This window comes from Oryctolagus cuniculus, chromosome 1, assembly GCF_051225735.1.
Source record: "Oryctolagus cuniculus isolate XC-2025 breed Fujian yellow rabbit chromosome 1, ASM5122573v1, whole genome shotgun sequence".
NCBI lineage: Eukaryota > Metazoa > Chordata > Mammalia > Lagomorpha > Leporidae > Oryctolagus > Oryctolagus cuniculus.
This window is the reverse complement of record NC_142867.1, coordinates 39,833,411-39,851,414: the sequence shown is the minus strand read 5'-3', so window position 1 is coordinate 39,851,414 and position 18,004 is coordinate 39,833,411. Positions and strand designations below refer to the sequence as shown.

The window sequence follows — 18,004 nt, the reverse complement described above, 5'->3', positions numbered from 1 at the left end:
AGGAGCCTCTTCCAGGTCTCCCACCTTGGTACAGGGACCCAAGGATGTGGGCCATCTTCTACTGCTTTCCCAGGCCATAGCAGAGAGCTGGATCAGAAGAGGAGCAGCCAGGACTAGAACCAGCACCCATATGGGATGCAGGTGCTTCAGGCCAGATCATTAATATGCTGTGCCACAGCACCAGCCCCTTTCCCATCATTCTTTGGGGCCGTTTCCTCAACCAGATCTGTTAATCAAGAAAAAGACACAGCTGTTCTGCTGCTCAGCATCCTCAGGTATCTCTGTGGGATGCCTTTGGAAACCAAAAAGATTCCCTGTTGAATATAATTATGTAAGCTCTGTAGAAGATCTTTATGGTTCTTCACTCTCTGAAATATAATGCATGCTGATGATTGTTCTGAAAATCAGTTTTTGTAATATCTTTAGAAATCCCAAGAAAATAGTCACAGAATTTTAGAGCCATCCATATAGAATATTTTTAACCTGTCGACAAACATTCAAGGGTAATCATCTTTTCGTGATTTTTCAGTAATACTACAGAAAATACAAGCTAAGTTTACTTGTCTTTCATACTATTTATGCAGTGTTTTATTGCAGTGTTACATTTAAAGTATACATCTGTGTTGTTTTAAGTTCCCATTGAGCACCATCTAAACTTTAGACACAGCAAGGATGCTACTCTAACATCCCCTATTATAAAGTTCTTTAGCCCGTAACTGACCTCACCCTCCTGTAAGGATATTATCTCTATTTCCCTACAGAATAGTCCCTCCCAACTTACATTTTCATTTTTATGATTTATGTCACCTGCAATCAACTGCAGTCTAAAAATGTTAAGAAATTTCAGAAAGAATTCAATAGGATTAAACTGCACACCATTCTGAATAGTGTGGTAAAATCTCCCACAGTCCACCTCAATCTCACCTGGGGTGTCCCTTTGTCCAGGATAACTGTGCTATATATGCTACCTGCCAATTGGCCATGTAGTAACCCTTATAGTTATCAAACCTATGGTTGCATTATCTCAGGACTTTGTTCAGGTAACCCTGAGATAGGACCCTAGCGCTATGTCATTCACCTCACTTAGTCTCATCACATATTCATTGTCTACTGGCATATCATCACAAGAAGAATGGTGACTACGGTACAAGAGTTTGAGATTGAGACCACATTTTTTTGTTACAGTAAATTGTTACAATTACTTTATTATTAGCTGTTGTTCACTTCTTATCATGCTAATCTGTAAATTAACATTATCATAGATATGAATGTGTATGGGAAAGAAATATTGCATTTACATGACTGAGTACTATTTGTAGTTTCAGAACTCCACTAGGTGTCTTAGAATATATCCCATATAGATGACAGGGAACTACTGTAGTTTCCGTGGTATTTGGAGCCAAGCAATCATGTATTACCTTGGTTATAATAGTTTAATCTCTCACTAACTTATAAATACAGTAAGGGCATTGTGTAAATGAAAAGAAGCAAAAAAGCAATTTTATTAAATTTGAATTCATTAAAATCAATTCTTTGAAAATTATATTCAATAATATTAAATAAATGTACTTATTCTTTATCAAACATCAGATAATATCTGATCAAAAATACTTGGACTGTATCATATACATCTGGTGATTTATGAAGCTTCTTAAAACAATTTAAGATGAGATTCATCACATCTCGAAGTCACTACTGGACTCATGGCACATTGTGAAGAACACGAGAATATAGGATTAGCACTGAGATAGCTTTCCATTGGAAGTACTGGCTCACTGGCAGAATTCTGATCTTTGCAACTTCTCTGTCCCTGGAAGTTCCAACTAACCAGAAATGCAACTCATTGGCTTTTCCTGAAATGCTAATTACTTACAGATAGTATTGCAGTTTGACTGTCTGTGGCCCACAAATACTTTCTTAAGGTATAAAAATACTTCTAGCAGAAATGAAGGTGAGGGAAAAAGGGAATCTGGAAGGTTAGAGAAAAGAGGGAAACTGACCATTTCAACTCTCATGAGAAAATCATATAAAAAAGCTGCAGGACCCATAAAAGGATCTCATATTTGCAGAGTTTAAAGCAATGTGATTCAATTTGGGAAAAAATAATAGTTCCTAAGTGAAAAGAATATTAACTAGATTATTATAACCAATACTAGGACTAACATTTTTATTTGTTTTCCATTAAGGTGACTTATTTGTTTGATAATGGAGGGACAGTCTTCTTTGCTATTTTTATGGCAATATGGGGTAAGTATATTCTTTCATTATTTTCTAGCCCTCATTTTCTGAGGCTGCTGCTATGTTTCTCTCTCTCTCTCTCTTTCTTTCTCCCCCTCAGCCCCATGTATCAGTTCAAAAATAACCTATATAGGCTGGCACCTGAACTCTTTTCAAACATTCACTGCTTCTTTGGAAATGTAACTACGGAATTAGCTTTTAATCCCTAAAAACTACACTTAGGAATATATATCTCCTCAAATGAAGGTTTTAAATTTTAACTGAAACATATTAGAATCTAAATTAGACTTCTTATCTCTTATATAAATATTATACACTTATGAAAGTGATGATTAGGAAAATTTTGCTTAATATTTTCATTCACTTATGTTATGCTTCATACATGGAGAGATGCAGAATTTTTCCATATATGATTGAGCAATAATGTCTAATATAGGATAAATCCTATTCCTATTTCCACAAGTTACAACTGTATACATTACGAATGTGTGTATTATTTGGCTATTTTCCTCATGCTCCTCAATGATTTCTTGTTACCCAATTAAGTCTAAAGTATATTCAGCAAGTTGGAATTCTCCAACTTTTGAAAACTCTGAGAAAAGCTATTACTTTTCTGGTTGAGTTGAGCTTCTGTACCAAATCTTGTTGAACGTGTTCATTGTCAACTTGGCAACTCAAGGCCTGTCCATGTACGTGCTGATGCATGAGAACACACGTAATAGAACATAAGCCTCTCATTCATATTGCCTTCATTTCTCAGGCTAGAAACACAGTAGCACATTTTCTTTCTAACAAGTGAAAATTTAAAAACAAATTCACCCTTCCAGTTTTCCTTCAAGAAAACTGAATTATAGCACTAGGACTGAGGGTGAAATAGGGAAATGTCAACTCCATTGGTGTTTATCCAAATTTTTGTTCCTTATTTCTGATGAAGGGTTTTTATAGCTAAATTATCAGGAACTACTAACTTAGTGAAATCTTTTCCTTTTACCTGATTCTATACCATTTCTTGTTAAGGAAAATAAATGGACCAAAATACAAATTAAGGTTATGTGAAAGATGATTTACAGCCAAAAACTGTAAGAAAGGAAAACTGCCTGTGTTTCTGCTACAAGTTTCATGCTTCTTAATTCTTCATGCATAATCCACAAGGCATTGATCTTGCAGATTTTCTTAGAATATGAGTTTGCTAAAATGCCTGGGTGTAGTTGGTGATTGCTGTCTGTAGTCAATTTCCTCTTAGTTTGATACTGAGGTACGAAGTGGAGGTATGTCGTCCATAGGAATGCCATCCCGTGCATTTTCTCTGCCTTCTGGCACAGAGGAATCATTCACAGTTGAATTGTAGTAACTAGAATTCCCAAAACTCACATCATAAGGTTCAGGTGCATTGTCTAATCTCAAAACTGAAAAAGTAAGAAAGTAAAATTATTTTCCAGTGACAGCCTGAAAGATGCACACTCAGGTATCTCATTATATTACCAATTTATGGGAAATGTTCTTTTTTAAATTTTCATTAATATAAAGAGAAAAAATCTCATCTACTACATAGGTACAATTCTAAGAAGATAACAATACTTCCTTCATTCCCTACTCCATTAATCCTCCTACTCCTTTCCTTTCTTTTTTAATCCACTCTATAATCACAGGCTTGTTCTAGATGAGTAAATTGGTACAACATTTATGATGATTTTTTACATATTTTTTCAAAATATCTCTGTTTCTAAAACTCGGAGAATAGTTTGACTCCCAAAATTTCACTCTTGGTAGATGCAAAACAAAGGAACTAAAGAAAAGATCCTTGCAAAGCATCAGTAATGTATAAAGAAGCATTGACATATGTCGTATTGACTGCTGCATCTTGTGATTTCAGAGCTCTTCAACATGTTTAGAACTTTTAACTTATGGGATAAAATAAGTTTGAAAAAATAAGTCCTTAAAAAATCAATGCCATTATCATCTAGGTCATATCATTTAAGGTAGAGAAGGAAGACAACTATTTTTTATTTCCTTTTGATATTCAATTTACCACAGACCTGAAGTTTCCTGATTAATGTTATAGTTTTTCTTTCTTTCCTTTTCAACAAATAATTTATAATCCTTTTAATCGTTTTGAATTTATTTTCAAAGAAAAACTGCGCATACACTAGGTATCTTAAAGCATTATGAGCATAACTAATTACTAATTATATTAATAATCTACATATACATTTATCATTATATGTGTACCTTCTTGTTCCTGTAGCCGTGTTTGCAAACTGGGCCACCCAGGAATAAGGTGTTTTAAAACTGTCTTAAAAGGATAAAACAGGTGATGTGATTGAGTTATTCTATTATGCCTCAATCACAACAGCTATGGTGTATCAATTTGGTAAGAGTTTTACATGAAATGATATATTAAGCTAGGATATTGGAGTAAAGAAAATGCTTGGATACTACTGTTGTTAGAAATGTCATGTTTTAATTTTGAAGAATGTCACTTTATGTAATAAATGTATTGCTAGGAACCTATAAATAGAATTTAATTTAATTGTTAATGGATTTGTTTCTGAATATGAGTAATACATAAGCTATAATATAAATTTCTCACAACTAATTAAGACATCATCAGTGAAACCCATCGGGACATTTAATTACTTGTTATGGTAGTAGAATTCTTTGTTCAAATCAAAAAGCGGAATATTTTTAACTCCTAAAGATAGTAAAATCAGTTAAGCAGGTTAAGCGATTTCAGTTCTATTTTAATCTACATTTTATTACTAAAGATCAAACGTGCTGCTTTTTTTTTTTAGCATAAGTGTTTCCCATTCATATATATTATTTTTGGCCTTTTCCAACATGTAAATGATAAACTTCCAAATTAAAGTGTTACAATTTGATGATTGCAAATATGCAACTTTCCAAACGTATCTAAACTCTGTTTTAGAGAGTAAGCTGGCCAATAGAAGACTATTATTTGTGTATGGAAAGCTCCAAATTAGAAAAAAATTCTGTTCAAATTACAGCCACTAAGAGATCTAACAAAGAACAGATTTGCAGTCATTTGATGATCAAACTTGCCTTTTTTCTTTTATTAATTTCATTTGGTGTCTTTCAACTTTGTACACACATTGTAGGTTCTTGAACCACTTTTTTTAAACCTATTTTGATGCAATGAGCAATAGATCATTTAAATGACATTTAAACATCATTCACAGGTTCTTAACTATTTTGGTTTTGTTATTTTAGAAACAGAAGGTAGATTGGAATAAATGCTTTAGTCTGTTTACCTGAATCCCTTCTAGGCAATGAAGTACATCCTCATTTCATTAAAACCATGTGACCAGGTAAAAGTTCTGAAAGTGCTTTTTACCTGGTTCATTTCTGTCATCATAGAGTCGTCGATGGGAAAATGAATCCGTTTTCCTTTTTCCACATAATAAGTAGCCAACAAGACTAAGCAATGAGGCACCCAGAATAGCACCTAAAATTGCCCCAAACACTACTCCTGTATTTCTATTTTCTAGAAGACAAAAAATAAGTAAAAAGTACAGATGAGAAATGGAAAGTATTTAAAAAATAGAAATATGTTAATTGTTATATACCAAAGAATATTTAGCAGTTTTTATCAATTTTAAAATGGTAAGTGTGTTTTTGTGTATTATAAAGTATTGAGTATTTGGGTATATTGGCAAAATACACTGCTTGATAAAATCATATGTCTGAATTAATAGCATTGAAACCCTTCTAAGTCTTAATTTTATTACTGTCTGATTACTTTGTAACATCAGTAGTACTGAAATGCTATGTATATACTCCATTAAGATCTAATTTCAGTGTTAAGTGTTGTATTCATTCAGTTTTTCATAAACTGAATCTCTGAGGAACAATTGAACTTCAAGTGTATTTACATAAATAATTCAAGAGTAGAGTTAGTACAAAAGGTTAATAGAAAATAATCACACAAAATTCCAAGCAAAAATCAATATATTCTGATACAGGAAAAATAGATTAAGTTGTTTACAATAGCTTGCATAGCAAGGACAGTTGTGTAGATCTGACTTTAAAGGAATCAAAAATTTCACTACATCATCAACAAGCTACTGAACACTCCTTAAACTTAAAAATTTTTTGGGATGTTTGAATATGAAGGTTCTTCAAAAAGCTTATTAACTTGTATAATAGCATTGGGCTAAGCAGCTTATACACTGGCATCCCATATCAGAATGCTGGTTCTAGTCCTGGCTGCTCAATTTCTGATCTAGTTTCCTGCTGATGTGCCTGGGAAGGCAGCAGCAGATGGCCTAAGTTCTTGTGTAACAGCCACCCATGTGGGAGACCAGGATGAAGTTCCTGGCTCCTGGTTTCATCCAGTCTAGCCTAGTCCTGGCTGCTTTTTGGGGAGTGAACCACAGGATTCCTAATAAGCATGTGAAACTCTGGGAATTAAGATTGAATTATTCTTGTTATTCAGTATCTAAAACCATATATTTGTTTCAATTAGTCTTCATCTTTTCTTCACCTAAGTTGTCCCATTATCTACCTTTACTCACATATAGTAATGATTAATATGTACTCAATTCAGCCCTAAAACCATTTCATTATTTTCTCTGAATACAATGGTTATCCTCTAAAAGTAAGAACATCTGTACTACTGCATTCTCATTTTTCCAGCATTGTACCTTCTTTAGACTTATTCTAGATAACGTACTTTGAGAATCATTTTTCACACAAAAGGAAAAGTAAATTCATTTATATTTACCTTTTTGGGGGTCTGAAGTATTTGGAACAATTTTCGAATTATTGGTGAATTTTACCGTGGGCTGTAAGGTTGTTTCTTCATGGTAGGGGGTAAACCCTGCAAAGCTGTCACTACTTGTGGTAAGCCATTCAGTTGATTCCGTGGTCAAGGGAGTCACAGACTTTGTAGTTGGTGCTGGAGGCAGGATGCTCACTGTAGTGGAATTGTTGCCAGGAGTTTTCAGGGTATCATTGTCCAAAGACCAAGGGAGTTTTTCTGATGATACAACACTTGTAGTGTTTGGATGTGCTGAGACTGGCAAAAAATGTTCGTCTGCTATAGTCGAGTTCCAAGGCAATCTGGAGACAATGCCATGAATCAAGGGAGAGCTTGTGGAAGGCGTCGGTGTGGGTCTTGGACTCTCAGTAATGTTGTTTATTGCCAAGTTACTGGAGGAATCTGTTATTTCATGGATTTTGTCTGATGTATTTAAAAAAGGTGAAATACTTGCCTTCAGATTGGAGTTGTTTCTATTTTCTGTATTTGAATTTAAGTTAGTGTCACTTGCCAAAGAAATGGATTGATTTTCCATCGTTTTCAAAGCTTCTGCAATGCTTCGTGCTACAGGTATTTCTAAATTTGGTTTCGCATGACTCCAAAATGGTAGTGAAATATACAAGCTTGAAATCAAAATAATTTTGCCTAAGGTCAACATTGTAGCCTTATTTGGTATTGGTTTTATTAAGAAGAATCTGAAAGAAAATAACAATTTGAATTTTGAATGAGATAGTCTGATTTTTTTAAAGTGTATCCACATTTTTAAAGTGATAACAATCTAGAGACATAATGTTGAAGTGATAATATTATATTCTTATTTCAAAAAGTATGGAGGGGGTTTATGTATTTCTACTATTTCTGTTAAGTTCTACTTTGTATATAAAACTATTTTTCCCTTCTTTCCAGAGAAATTCCATGCAAAAACTTTGTCAAGTCAGACACACACATATACATGTGATTACAGGACTTCAAAAATTCATGGAAAACATACCATTTGTCTAATTTTTTCATGAACTTTTGAAGTCTCTGTGTGTGAGGGCATGTGTGTGTGTGTGTGTGTGTGTGTAAAAGTAAATAAGGACTACTAAGTAAAATGTTTTAAATATTTTCAATGGAGAACTTGTTGGTATTTTCAAATTATTTAAGGAAACTAATTCCTTATTATGAATATGTAGTTAGGAATGTTTAATATGAAAATGAAATTACTGTTTATATACTAAATATGTAATTAATTTATTGGTTCTTAAGTTTAAGTTATTTTTTGACAGTACTTTTCACTTCAAAATGGTATTCCAATTTATTCTCAAAGTAGGGACAATAGGAATTGTTTTATACTTGGGGATATTTAATTTTACTTCCTTATTTGGTAACTAAAGAATATGGTTGGGTTTACATATGGAAAAATTCACAAGGTTACATAAGGAGAGTTGGGGAATGAAACCATGGTTCTAACCTGAGTTTAGATACACCATCCTACCTCAAAAGTGTAGAAGTGTCACCATTAATAAAGAAGACAATGTGGGGAAAAATTTTAGATTGAAATTTATTCAAAAATTCTGGCTTGTGTCACAAATAAGCTGTAAAATATGATGATCATGATCAGTTGCTTCATCATCATTACAATAATCAAACTGACTTCACAGTGTTGTTCTGAAGACCAAATGAAATGATTTAGGTAGTTCCCTTCCCAAAGCAAGAACTTAATTGATATTAACCTGTATTTCTTAGTATTCATATATAACAAAATCTCTTGTGTCTTGCAGGAGACACAGTTGAGAATGTCATCTCACTTGACCCTCACAATGATCTCTTGAGAAAAAATGAATTGCCTGAACTGTATCCATTTTGCAGATGAAGAAACTGAGGCTCAGAGTAGCTAATAAGGGAAGCTAGTGATTGGAAAGGCAGCATTCAAGTCCAAGTCTACTCACTCCAACATAATTCAGTGTTAAAATTTAAAGCACTCTCACTGAAAATTCACTATAAAAAAAGTTAGGTTCTTCCTGCTTAAGCAATGCATATTGAAAATTTACCGTTCTGAACTGTATCTGATTGTTCACGAATAGCCACCAAGAAGACTGAGCAAGAAGTTGCAGTTGCCATTGTTTAGGTCAGTGTATTGCCTGCTATTTCTCAAGAGCTACTGCTCAAATTTTCACAAATCATTTTAACCTTCTTATTTATTATGGTATAAAGAGCCTCTAAGCACGTCTACTAGTTATCTGGGTTGTAAGTATCATCCATCCTACTTTTGTTTAATGATTTCTTACATAGATGTACAGAGTAAATCTATATTTAATACATCCTGATAGTGGTTTCCTTCACAAGCTTTCAGTAAGGGTTCCACATCTGTGGATTCCCAAGGTGTTAGTGATAGAGTATCTTCTATGCCCCGAGTTTAGCACCCACATGCTGTGGCATTATTTGTAAGTCTCCGTCCTTAATGCCCATTACGACAGGCTGCACAGTAAGTTGTGAAGCATTCGGGGTGAATATTAACCACCTAGAGACACCTGCAGCAACATGGGCGACCATTATGAACATAACACAGAGCTTAAAATCCAAACATATTATGTGATTCTGCACTCAGAGTTCAGAAACACTAAAAAAAAAAAAAAAAAAAAAACAGACCTAAAGTGTTAGAAGTTGAGGTTGGGAGAATTGCTTATGTGTGGAAAGGAAGAATGCAGTATTGACTGATGGGGTTGAGGGGGCTTCTTGGGCATTGGTGATACATGACCTGGTAGTGGCTGCACAGATATTTTTGATCACTTAGCTTATTTACATTTCATTCACTTTTCTGTGATAGCCAAGAAAATTATTTTAAGTCCTAAAAGTTATGAACATCATTGTAAGTATATTGTTCATCATTAATCAGATGTTTTCCGCATTTTCCATGTAATTCTCACTAAAAGTTATCAAACAATGAGAAGAGATTTGTAATCTTTTTCGATAGAGCATTTTATACATATATATATGTCACATATAAATAATGAGTTCAAGGACATGCAATTTGGGATGGAGAGATAAGGTTATAATTCAAACACTGGCATGACTGAGTTAAAGCTAGTGAGTTCAGTTATCCTTTGATTTCCTTGGGGGATTAGTTCCAGGACCCCTGCAGATGCCAAAATGTACAGATTCTCAAGTCTTGTATAAAATGGCAGATTATTTACATTTAACCTATTGAAAGCTTTCATATATTTTAAATCATCTCCAGATATTTTACAAAATCTCATAAAAAGAAACACTGGGTAAATATTGGTATATGTCAGGTAGATATTGTCATACTACGTTGTTTAGTGAGTCATAACAAGAAAAAAATCTGTACATGTTCAGCACAGACCCAGTTTTTCAATCTGTTGGCTGGATCTGTGGATGCTGAGGGCCAAGTGCATTCATCTTGTAACAGAAGTTGCAAAGGAGTTAGAATTTGGCACTCAGCTACTTTTTAGAACTTCTTCCCACCGTTATTTTTTTTAGCACAGCCTCTCCAAATTTAATTGTTTTAACCAGAGAGGCTTATAGTCTCATTTTTTAAAAAATGGAAATATAGGCTCTCTCAAATGCCCTAAATACACTTTTACCCTAACTTTTAAAAATTTCTACACCTGTCTCTGTGATTTCTAGATGCACATTTTCCCCATGTCATTTACACATTAACATTGCATAGTTATGCCCAGGGCTTACATAATTCACTGACATTTCATTATATGGATGCCTCACCTAGCACATTTAAAGTAAAAATCAGGTTAATTAAAAAATAATATGTACCTTTTCAGAAATGTCTTTCTCTTGTGATTTCCACAAAATTCATAACAAATATTACAGATATTTTTCTTATCTAAATGGCTAGGATCTGATTCATGAATTGCACTTATTCCTCTTTTTTCACGATATTATGCAATTTAGCTTTCTTTCCCTTTACGTAGGCATTTACTTATTTTCTCTTTCTAATAAACAAGTCACAAGAGGGGAAAAAAGTCCTTAGCTGTTCTTCTACTTTTCTTATAGTGTTACATGAGGAACGTGGCATTGAGTTTTCCATCACTTCCCGTAATGAGAATCCACATATCATGAGTCAACAAAGTGAGTTCTGTTGTTCCTGTTTCACCCTGCCTGTAACATTGAACCACAAAGGGGATCTCTCATTCCTCCATCTAGCTTTTGATTGTAACTTGAAAGCCTTGCGTATCAACAGCTAAAATGAGCCAAGCATTCTGTTACTGCTTATAAGTTATTTTCTGGGAAAAGGAGAGAAAGCAAAGAGAGTGATCAGACATTATGTTGTGAATACGATTTACATTTTATTTCAAAATTAAGGTGGCTGCAGATACAGCTTTTGATTAAATTCATTTATTCGTGTTCTGACATTACAGCGGGGGATAGCTGTGCTTCTGCTCCCCCGCGTCTAAGATAGCCAGGTGATACCATTTACCTACTTACCTTTCATTTTAAAGGGGTAGAAGCAGCCAGGAATGGAAGCCCTCAGTTATTCAAGTCCTAACCCCTGCTGGAGCATGAACCAAGTGATTTGAGTTAAATCTGACCCCATATTGATTGGAACAAAGCATGTTATAAACTTAAAAAAAATAGAAAGCTAACGGCAGTGGTGCAGAGGGCAATGCATGCAATCTGTATTTTTTCTCTTTACGTTTTTCGTTCAGCCTCTTCCCTGTCTCTAAAGCTCAAATACCTAAATTATTGTAAACTTGTTTTATAAAACTGAAGTTATGCTGGCTTACTAATGCCATGTGTGAGTGAACCAAGTTCATCTGTCAGCCAGGTGCACTGGAGGCAGAGTGGGATGAAAAACAAATGAAAAGTGTAGAGGGAGAAAAAGTCATGAGATCCCAGCAACATCACTTTTCCTCCTTGCCTTTGCCTCTCTTGCACCTGGGTGGTAGAAATTTTTTAGGTGTAATCTCTAAAAAGTTTCAGAAGGTGCAGCAGAGGAATAGAGATAAGAATATCACAAACGTGAAGAATTTCTAGGGATATAATTACCATAAAGGGGGAAGGAAGAAAAGAGGCTTTCCAAGTACTCAGTGCTACCATAAATGTAGATTGTAAACTTTGCTGTATATTGAAACATTTTTGTTATTGCTAGTATTTTACAACTTTTCAAATAGATTTTCAAACCAAGTAAGCAAGTTTCACTGTTTTTAGATAATTTCTCTGTAGGAGAATGAACACTACTCTCTCCTCCTTTCTCTAGTGTTAGCACTGAAAGCTGGTTTCATGTTTCTACTTTTGTGTGAAGGACTTCAGAAGATGATGAGGGGGGATGCTCTGGCCATTAAGGGATTCCAATATACTTTTTGTGCATAATTTTGCTCCCTCTTAAAGGCATAAAGTCATTATTCTTCCCAGCTTCCCTGTTGTAACTGAGTCCTATGCATTATATACTAAGCTTTGAGAAAAAAGAGGTGCCTGGTTTGTGTCAAGTAATCATTCACACAAGGGAAAAGAACTGAAAGTCATACTAAAGTCAATCAAAATCAGAAATTTTAAATAAGAGCCTTGGTTCAGGTACACTGAGGACAAGACACAACAACATGTTTCTATAGTGAAACAGTTAAGGAGTAAAAATTATGCCCCCTTTTCTCTCAATTACTTTGAGCATTTGTTATTCCAGATACTGGGCTACAAATTAAGACAGATGGATTTGTCTGTTTCATAGAAGCGCGTCCTGCCATGAGCCAGTATCCCAGGCAGAATTTGAGCATTACCAAGTGGCCTTTCCAGTTTTGGGCAATATTTTGCTCTCCCTTAAGGAAAGAGCCACAGCAAATGAGGACATAAGCAGTTACGCTTCCACAAATTCCTCTTTCTAAGAGAGTTTAGGAAACTGAGGAACAAGAAAGTTGAATTGTACCTGGAGGCCTTAGGCCTATTTCACTTTTTTTGAATTTTTAAAAACAAGGAGAAGAAAAGAGTATGGCTTCCTTCAGGGAAAAACAAAGTTAAAAGCTTGTGAATATTGTTCTAATTGAAAGACTTGGATATGCATAAGTCTAGGAAAAATATATAGTGTCACACTACATGCTATTTTGGGAATTTGGGATAATACACTGCAGTATTTATGTAATTAAGTAGATAAGGGTCAAGCTTAGGAAAAAGTATGGATCTCTGATAGAAATATTCTGAATCCGAATTCCCAGTCATGGGGTTTTCAGCCTTCTATCCTATTTCATGGTCTGTGAGGATAGCACCCCCAGATGAAATAGAAAATGTTTACATGGAAAAATCAGCATCGCTTTAATAAAAGGAGCCTTACATAGCCACAAACAAATTAATTTTTAAGAAACCTTATCCACATCTCATTGCATTAGATGCCTGCTATATTAACAGACTTAGCTTTTTAAATTTCCAATGAGTGCTAGGCTTGTGCACTTATTGCTAAATAAAAGAATCATGTACATTTTGCCAACTAAAGTTTTTGTAAAAGATACACAGAAACTTTTAATTGTATGAAAGTATACTTTTTCCAAAAATAAGCACATCTTAATACTTAAAGCAAAAATCTTTAAGCTCAAGTGCATAATTTAAATATAATTACTCAATTTACATGATTCAGCTGTTTCAATTTTACCTATTTCAAAACATTTTCTAAGTTCTGGAATAAGAAATTGTATTCAATAGTGATGTAAATTCTAAGAGAGCTTTTATTTAAGTCTTGTGCAGGTTTCATCATCTAGAAAATTTGGCAGTAAGTCTTCACATTTCCAAGCCTGCAAATGCTCATTTGAAAGGTAATTGCTTAATAAAACAACTGCCCATCTTTACAGAAGTCTCTGTGGTGACCTGCTAGACTGTTCTGTCAAAACTTGAGGCCACTTTGATCAGTTAGAGGAATAGACAGAAAGAGAGAGGAGGAGAGGTGAGAGAGGAGAGAGAGGAGAGAGAGGAAGAGAGGGAGAGAGAGGGAGAGAGGAAGAGACGGAGAGAAAGCAGAAGAAAAAGAGCGCTAAGTAACCCCGCACAAACACAAACTTACCTTCAAGTCTAGGAGGTGTTTATAAACCGTGAACTGAAATACCACAGTTGTCCTGGCTGGAATGAGTCTTCCATGCATCAAAGAAAACAGATAGGTTAAGTATGGCAGTGTTTCACTGAGCAGGAGGGTGCCAAAGAAACAAAATTAGGTGGGGCTGGCTATATCTTGCTTGTGTAACACAGCACCCAAGAACCTGACCGACCTGCTCCTCAGCTGTAAGCAGTAGGATATCACCTCATTCAGGCCTTTAACAAGAAAAAAAAAAAAGTCCAGCCCTCCTGCTTTCATAGGTTGGTTGCTTTGACTCTTAGGGAAGCTTTTTCTCATTAATGCTGACAAAACAAGGGACACCCATTTCTTGTCCTAAGTGGAGAAAAAAAGGACAAAGTCTTTGGTAACTAATTCTCTGGGGTATCAGGAATTTCTGGCGCATGCTGGGTTCCCCTTTGTAAGTGAGGAAATCAAAATGAGTCATGCCCTGCACCTGTTGCTCTATGCCAGATCCATGTTGTTCTCTTAACTCCTTGACAACTATTTCTTCCCCACAGTAGGTTTCTCTCTTTTCCTACTCAGAACCTGGGGAAAATGTAGTAGGGTCAGTAGTGAGGGCCTTGTCTTCTGTGCAGTTAGTTGGATTTACTGAAAGTCATTTTGAGCAAAAGTGAACGATTCTGGAGACAGTTATGAAACATTATGTTAGGAATAAGTTCAGGGACTGAAATAGGGTTTCTTGCTGACTAGGGAGAAATTTTGGCCTGTCTGAGAATGGCCATGTGATACTGAGTGATCCTGGGAGCCTTTTGATTAACTAGTTTCCATCCTGTGTTCTCTGTGCTTTTATTCTCAATTTAGAATCTGGAGGGTTTCAAAAGTGCACAGGTAATGCGTGATTAAATACCAGAGTTGAATAACAACCTGGCATACTTCCTTCACTTCCTTTCACGACTTAAGAAAGGGGTAAAAGTGAAACTGGGATATTCTGCACACCAAAATTTGGGGACTGGCGCCAAGGTCTGTTCAGCTCAGTAGACCTGGCGTTCATACTTGGTTTCTATTGTGCAAGGGGATAGGTTTCCAAATGCTGGGAGAGAAAACGAAACTTTAGCTAAAATGCAAGCACTGGTAAGCTTCAAATGAATGCAAAGAATCTGCCCAGTTAATTTGCCCCAGGGAAAAACAAGGTAATTCTATAGTTTTAACTTTTTCTGAAGGCCAAAGGCCCTTTCAGAGTTTGATTTGAAATTAAACCAACTCCTAAAAAAATCTATCCTAAAGACTATTTAAACTGTACCTGCAGTGGTTTGAATAAAAACCAGTTAAATTTACAGACAATTGGTTACTGAACAGTGCCTTAATAGAAACGAATTGATTATCAGTTACCAGGAAAATGAACAAACTGAAAAAAAATATCTTATGTCTCCACTTAGAGAACTGAACATAATTGACAGAATTGGCTGTACTGAATTCCTAGGCATTTCCCCACATACATGTGGCATTTCATTACCTCTTTCTGACATGGCTATAGTAATTATGGCTTGTACTAGGCAGGAACATTGAAGGCACTGTTGCTACAATGCTCTGCTTTCACTGCTCTGAGATCAAAGATATTCTCCTGTGGTCCTCTTACCTAAAGACCTAGCTTTGGGTTTAGAATCCTTTTCATCATTACCCTCTTTAACAGCCATAACCACCTGAGTGGAACTGATCTTACAGAGAAACTATTCACCCTCACTGTCATGAGCACATCTAGAAATAAAGTCATCAAATGAAAATTATGCATAAATGTAATGCCTCAGTTGTTACTTCGCTCATTTAGTTCTAATTAAAGATCATTGTTAAGTCATATGAATTGGAGTTAATTTCTTGCCAAACATCTCATTGAGATACAGTTCTCAGTTATCTAGCAGATTCTAAGACTGCTCTCATTGTAGACATTGTTTCTCTAGCAGATCTGGAGAATAAGGGACAGTTGCCTTACAATTTCATCAGTCAAGCCAGTTGAGAGGACCCATTGTGCAATACATGTATGTTCATTTGTTTTTAACTTATCTACTATGGTGCCTGTCATCTGGTATTAGCCATTGCTTTACCTCATTAAGTCTAACAGTACATACTGAGAAGAAGCAACACCTCTTCTTTGTCTGAAATGGTGGAACCACTAAAAGAGGTGTTAATATGAAGACACATTATTGTCACTGATGTTTCTTAAACAACACTGAATGCAGCTCGGGACCACACTTCAAATAAGATCAAACCATCATTCTGGATTCAGTATAAATCTTTTTGTACAAACACAGTAGCATCAGATGTCTGTTGTTAATGGCACACAGAGAAAATTTGTCTACATTCATCAAAATCATTGATAGCAGGTTATGAGTTTGGAAAGACTATACACTAAATGCACACTTTGTCTCCTTATAGGGATTTAGGCACTTTAAGCCATGGAGGAATATATTATTAGCAGTAAAATAAATCACACAAAGGTTATATGTGTGAGAGCTTCAACAACAAGGAAATACGATAGATGGAAATTTTGTTTGGGGATAGTAGTCTTTAATTTCTTTCAGAAAATACAGATATCCTTCTCAAAAATGCTTCTCATTGTTTAAAATAAAAATTTATGTTTTTCCTGTTGTAATATATACTATCATATGATCTTTGCTTAACAAATCCTCATGGAAAGGCTAAATGCTCTATTTTGGGGCCAAGGCCATTCTAGGATAATACACTTTGCTAAATAGAGGTTGTGACATAGCAGGTGGGGCCTGTGCTGTGCAGTAGAGGGTTAAGCCTAGTCCTGCAGTGCTGGCACCCTATATGGGCACAGATTTGAGTCCTGGCTACTCCAATTCCAATCCAGCTCCCTGCTAAGGCACCTGGGAATGCTGTAGAAGATAGCCCAAGTATGTTAGCTCCTGCACTGACACGGGAGACCCTGAAGAAGCTCCTGGCTTTGGCCTGGCCAAACCTAGGCCATTGTGGCCATTTAGAGAGTGAACCAGTGGATAGAAGATTTTTTTCTCTCCCTTTCCATCTCCTTCTCTCTCTCCCTCTCCCTCTCTCTCTCCTTCTCCCTCTGTTTCTGCCTTTCAAATAAGTAAATTAAAATATAATAAAAAACATAGCATACATATATACATAAATGGTCAGCTAAAGAAAGTTATAAAGTATATCAATCACTAAAAGAAACTTTAAAAAATAGATATCTATGTGCTTTGTGGCATTTAATTCAGCCAGAGTTCAAAGAAATGAATGATGTCATTGTAACAAAAGCCTGTTGCATTCTTATCTATACACTTATGTGAACATGTTTCCATAATAAATATCCTTATAAAAAAAAACTTAAAACACAGCTGAAATTTATCTCACTGTGCTCAGAAGTAGTAAATATCCTTATGTACCAGAATTAAAAGACAAACAAAAACCTCATTAGGTATCCCTAAGAGATATATTTATAATAAAATCTTAGAGTTTATGTGAAATAGTCAATAAAGTCGAAATGGATTTTTTGCTGGTAGTGATGAAAACCCTATTCAGATTGACATTTAAAATAAGAGCACAATGATTATACTTAGTTTTGTTGTTGTTGCTTTAGAGAAGTATGGTGAGATCATCAATAAACACTTTCAAACATAAATATTGGTAAGAATCATATTCTAAGTCATAAAATGAATGAAAATAGTTAATGATAGTTGTATTTTTAAAAAGATTATTTATTTATTTATTTATTTGAGAGAGAGAGAGAGTTATAGACAGAGAGGGACAGACAGAATGAAAGGTCTTCCATCTGCTGGTTCACTCCCTAAATGGCTGCTACGCCATTGCTGGGCAGATCTGAAGCCAGAAGCCAGGAGCTTCTCTGGGTCTCCCATGCAGATACAGGGCCTTAAGCACTTAGGCCATCTTCCCCTGCTTTCTCAGGCCATAGCGGAGAGTTGGATCAGAAGAGGAGCAGCTAGGACACATACAGCACCTATATGGGTTGCTGG

The 18,004-nt window shown here is 35.3% G+C and overlaps 2 protein-coding genes across 6 annotated transcripts in view; one reads left to right on the top strand and one right to left on the bottom strand.

The window, feature by feature from the left end:
- ANO3 (anoctamin 3) overlaps positions 1-18,004 on the top strand; it is a 419,821-nt gene that overhangs the window by 326,782 nt on the left and 75,035 nt on the right. For all 4 annotated transcript variants that reach the window (XM_051825159.3, XM_070072327.2, XM_089310426.1 and 1 more), the window contains one exon: positions 2,187-2,247. In XM_051825159.3, the coding sequence (XP_051681119.3) occupies positions 2,187-2,247 (61 nt within the window). The remainder of the gene's footprint in view (positions 1-2,186; positions 2,248-18,004) is intronic.
- On the bottom strand, positions 457-14,236 carry MUC15 (mucin 15, cell surface associated). Of its 2 annotated transcripts, none has more exons than XM_008268996.5 (4): positions 14,016-14,236; positions 6,980-7,710; positions 5,591-5,740; positions 457-3,644 (listed from the first exon to the last, which is right to left on the bottom strand). In XM_008268996.5, the coding sequence occupies exons 2-4, from the start codon at positions 7,671-7,673 to the stop codon at positions 3,478-3,480; spliced, it is 1,011 nt and encodes a 336-aa protein (XP_008267218.3). In that variant the 5' UTR covers positions 7,674-7,710; positions 14,016-14,236; the 3' UTR covers positions 457-3,477. The 2 variants fall into 2 exon arrangements, with proteins under 2 accessions (XP_008267218.3, XP_017201099.3); XM_017345610.4 differs by having other exon boundaries at positions 3,317-3,644; positions 5,508-5,740.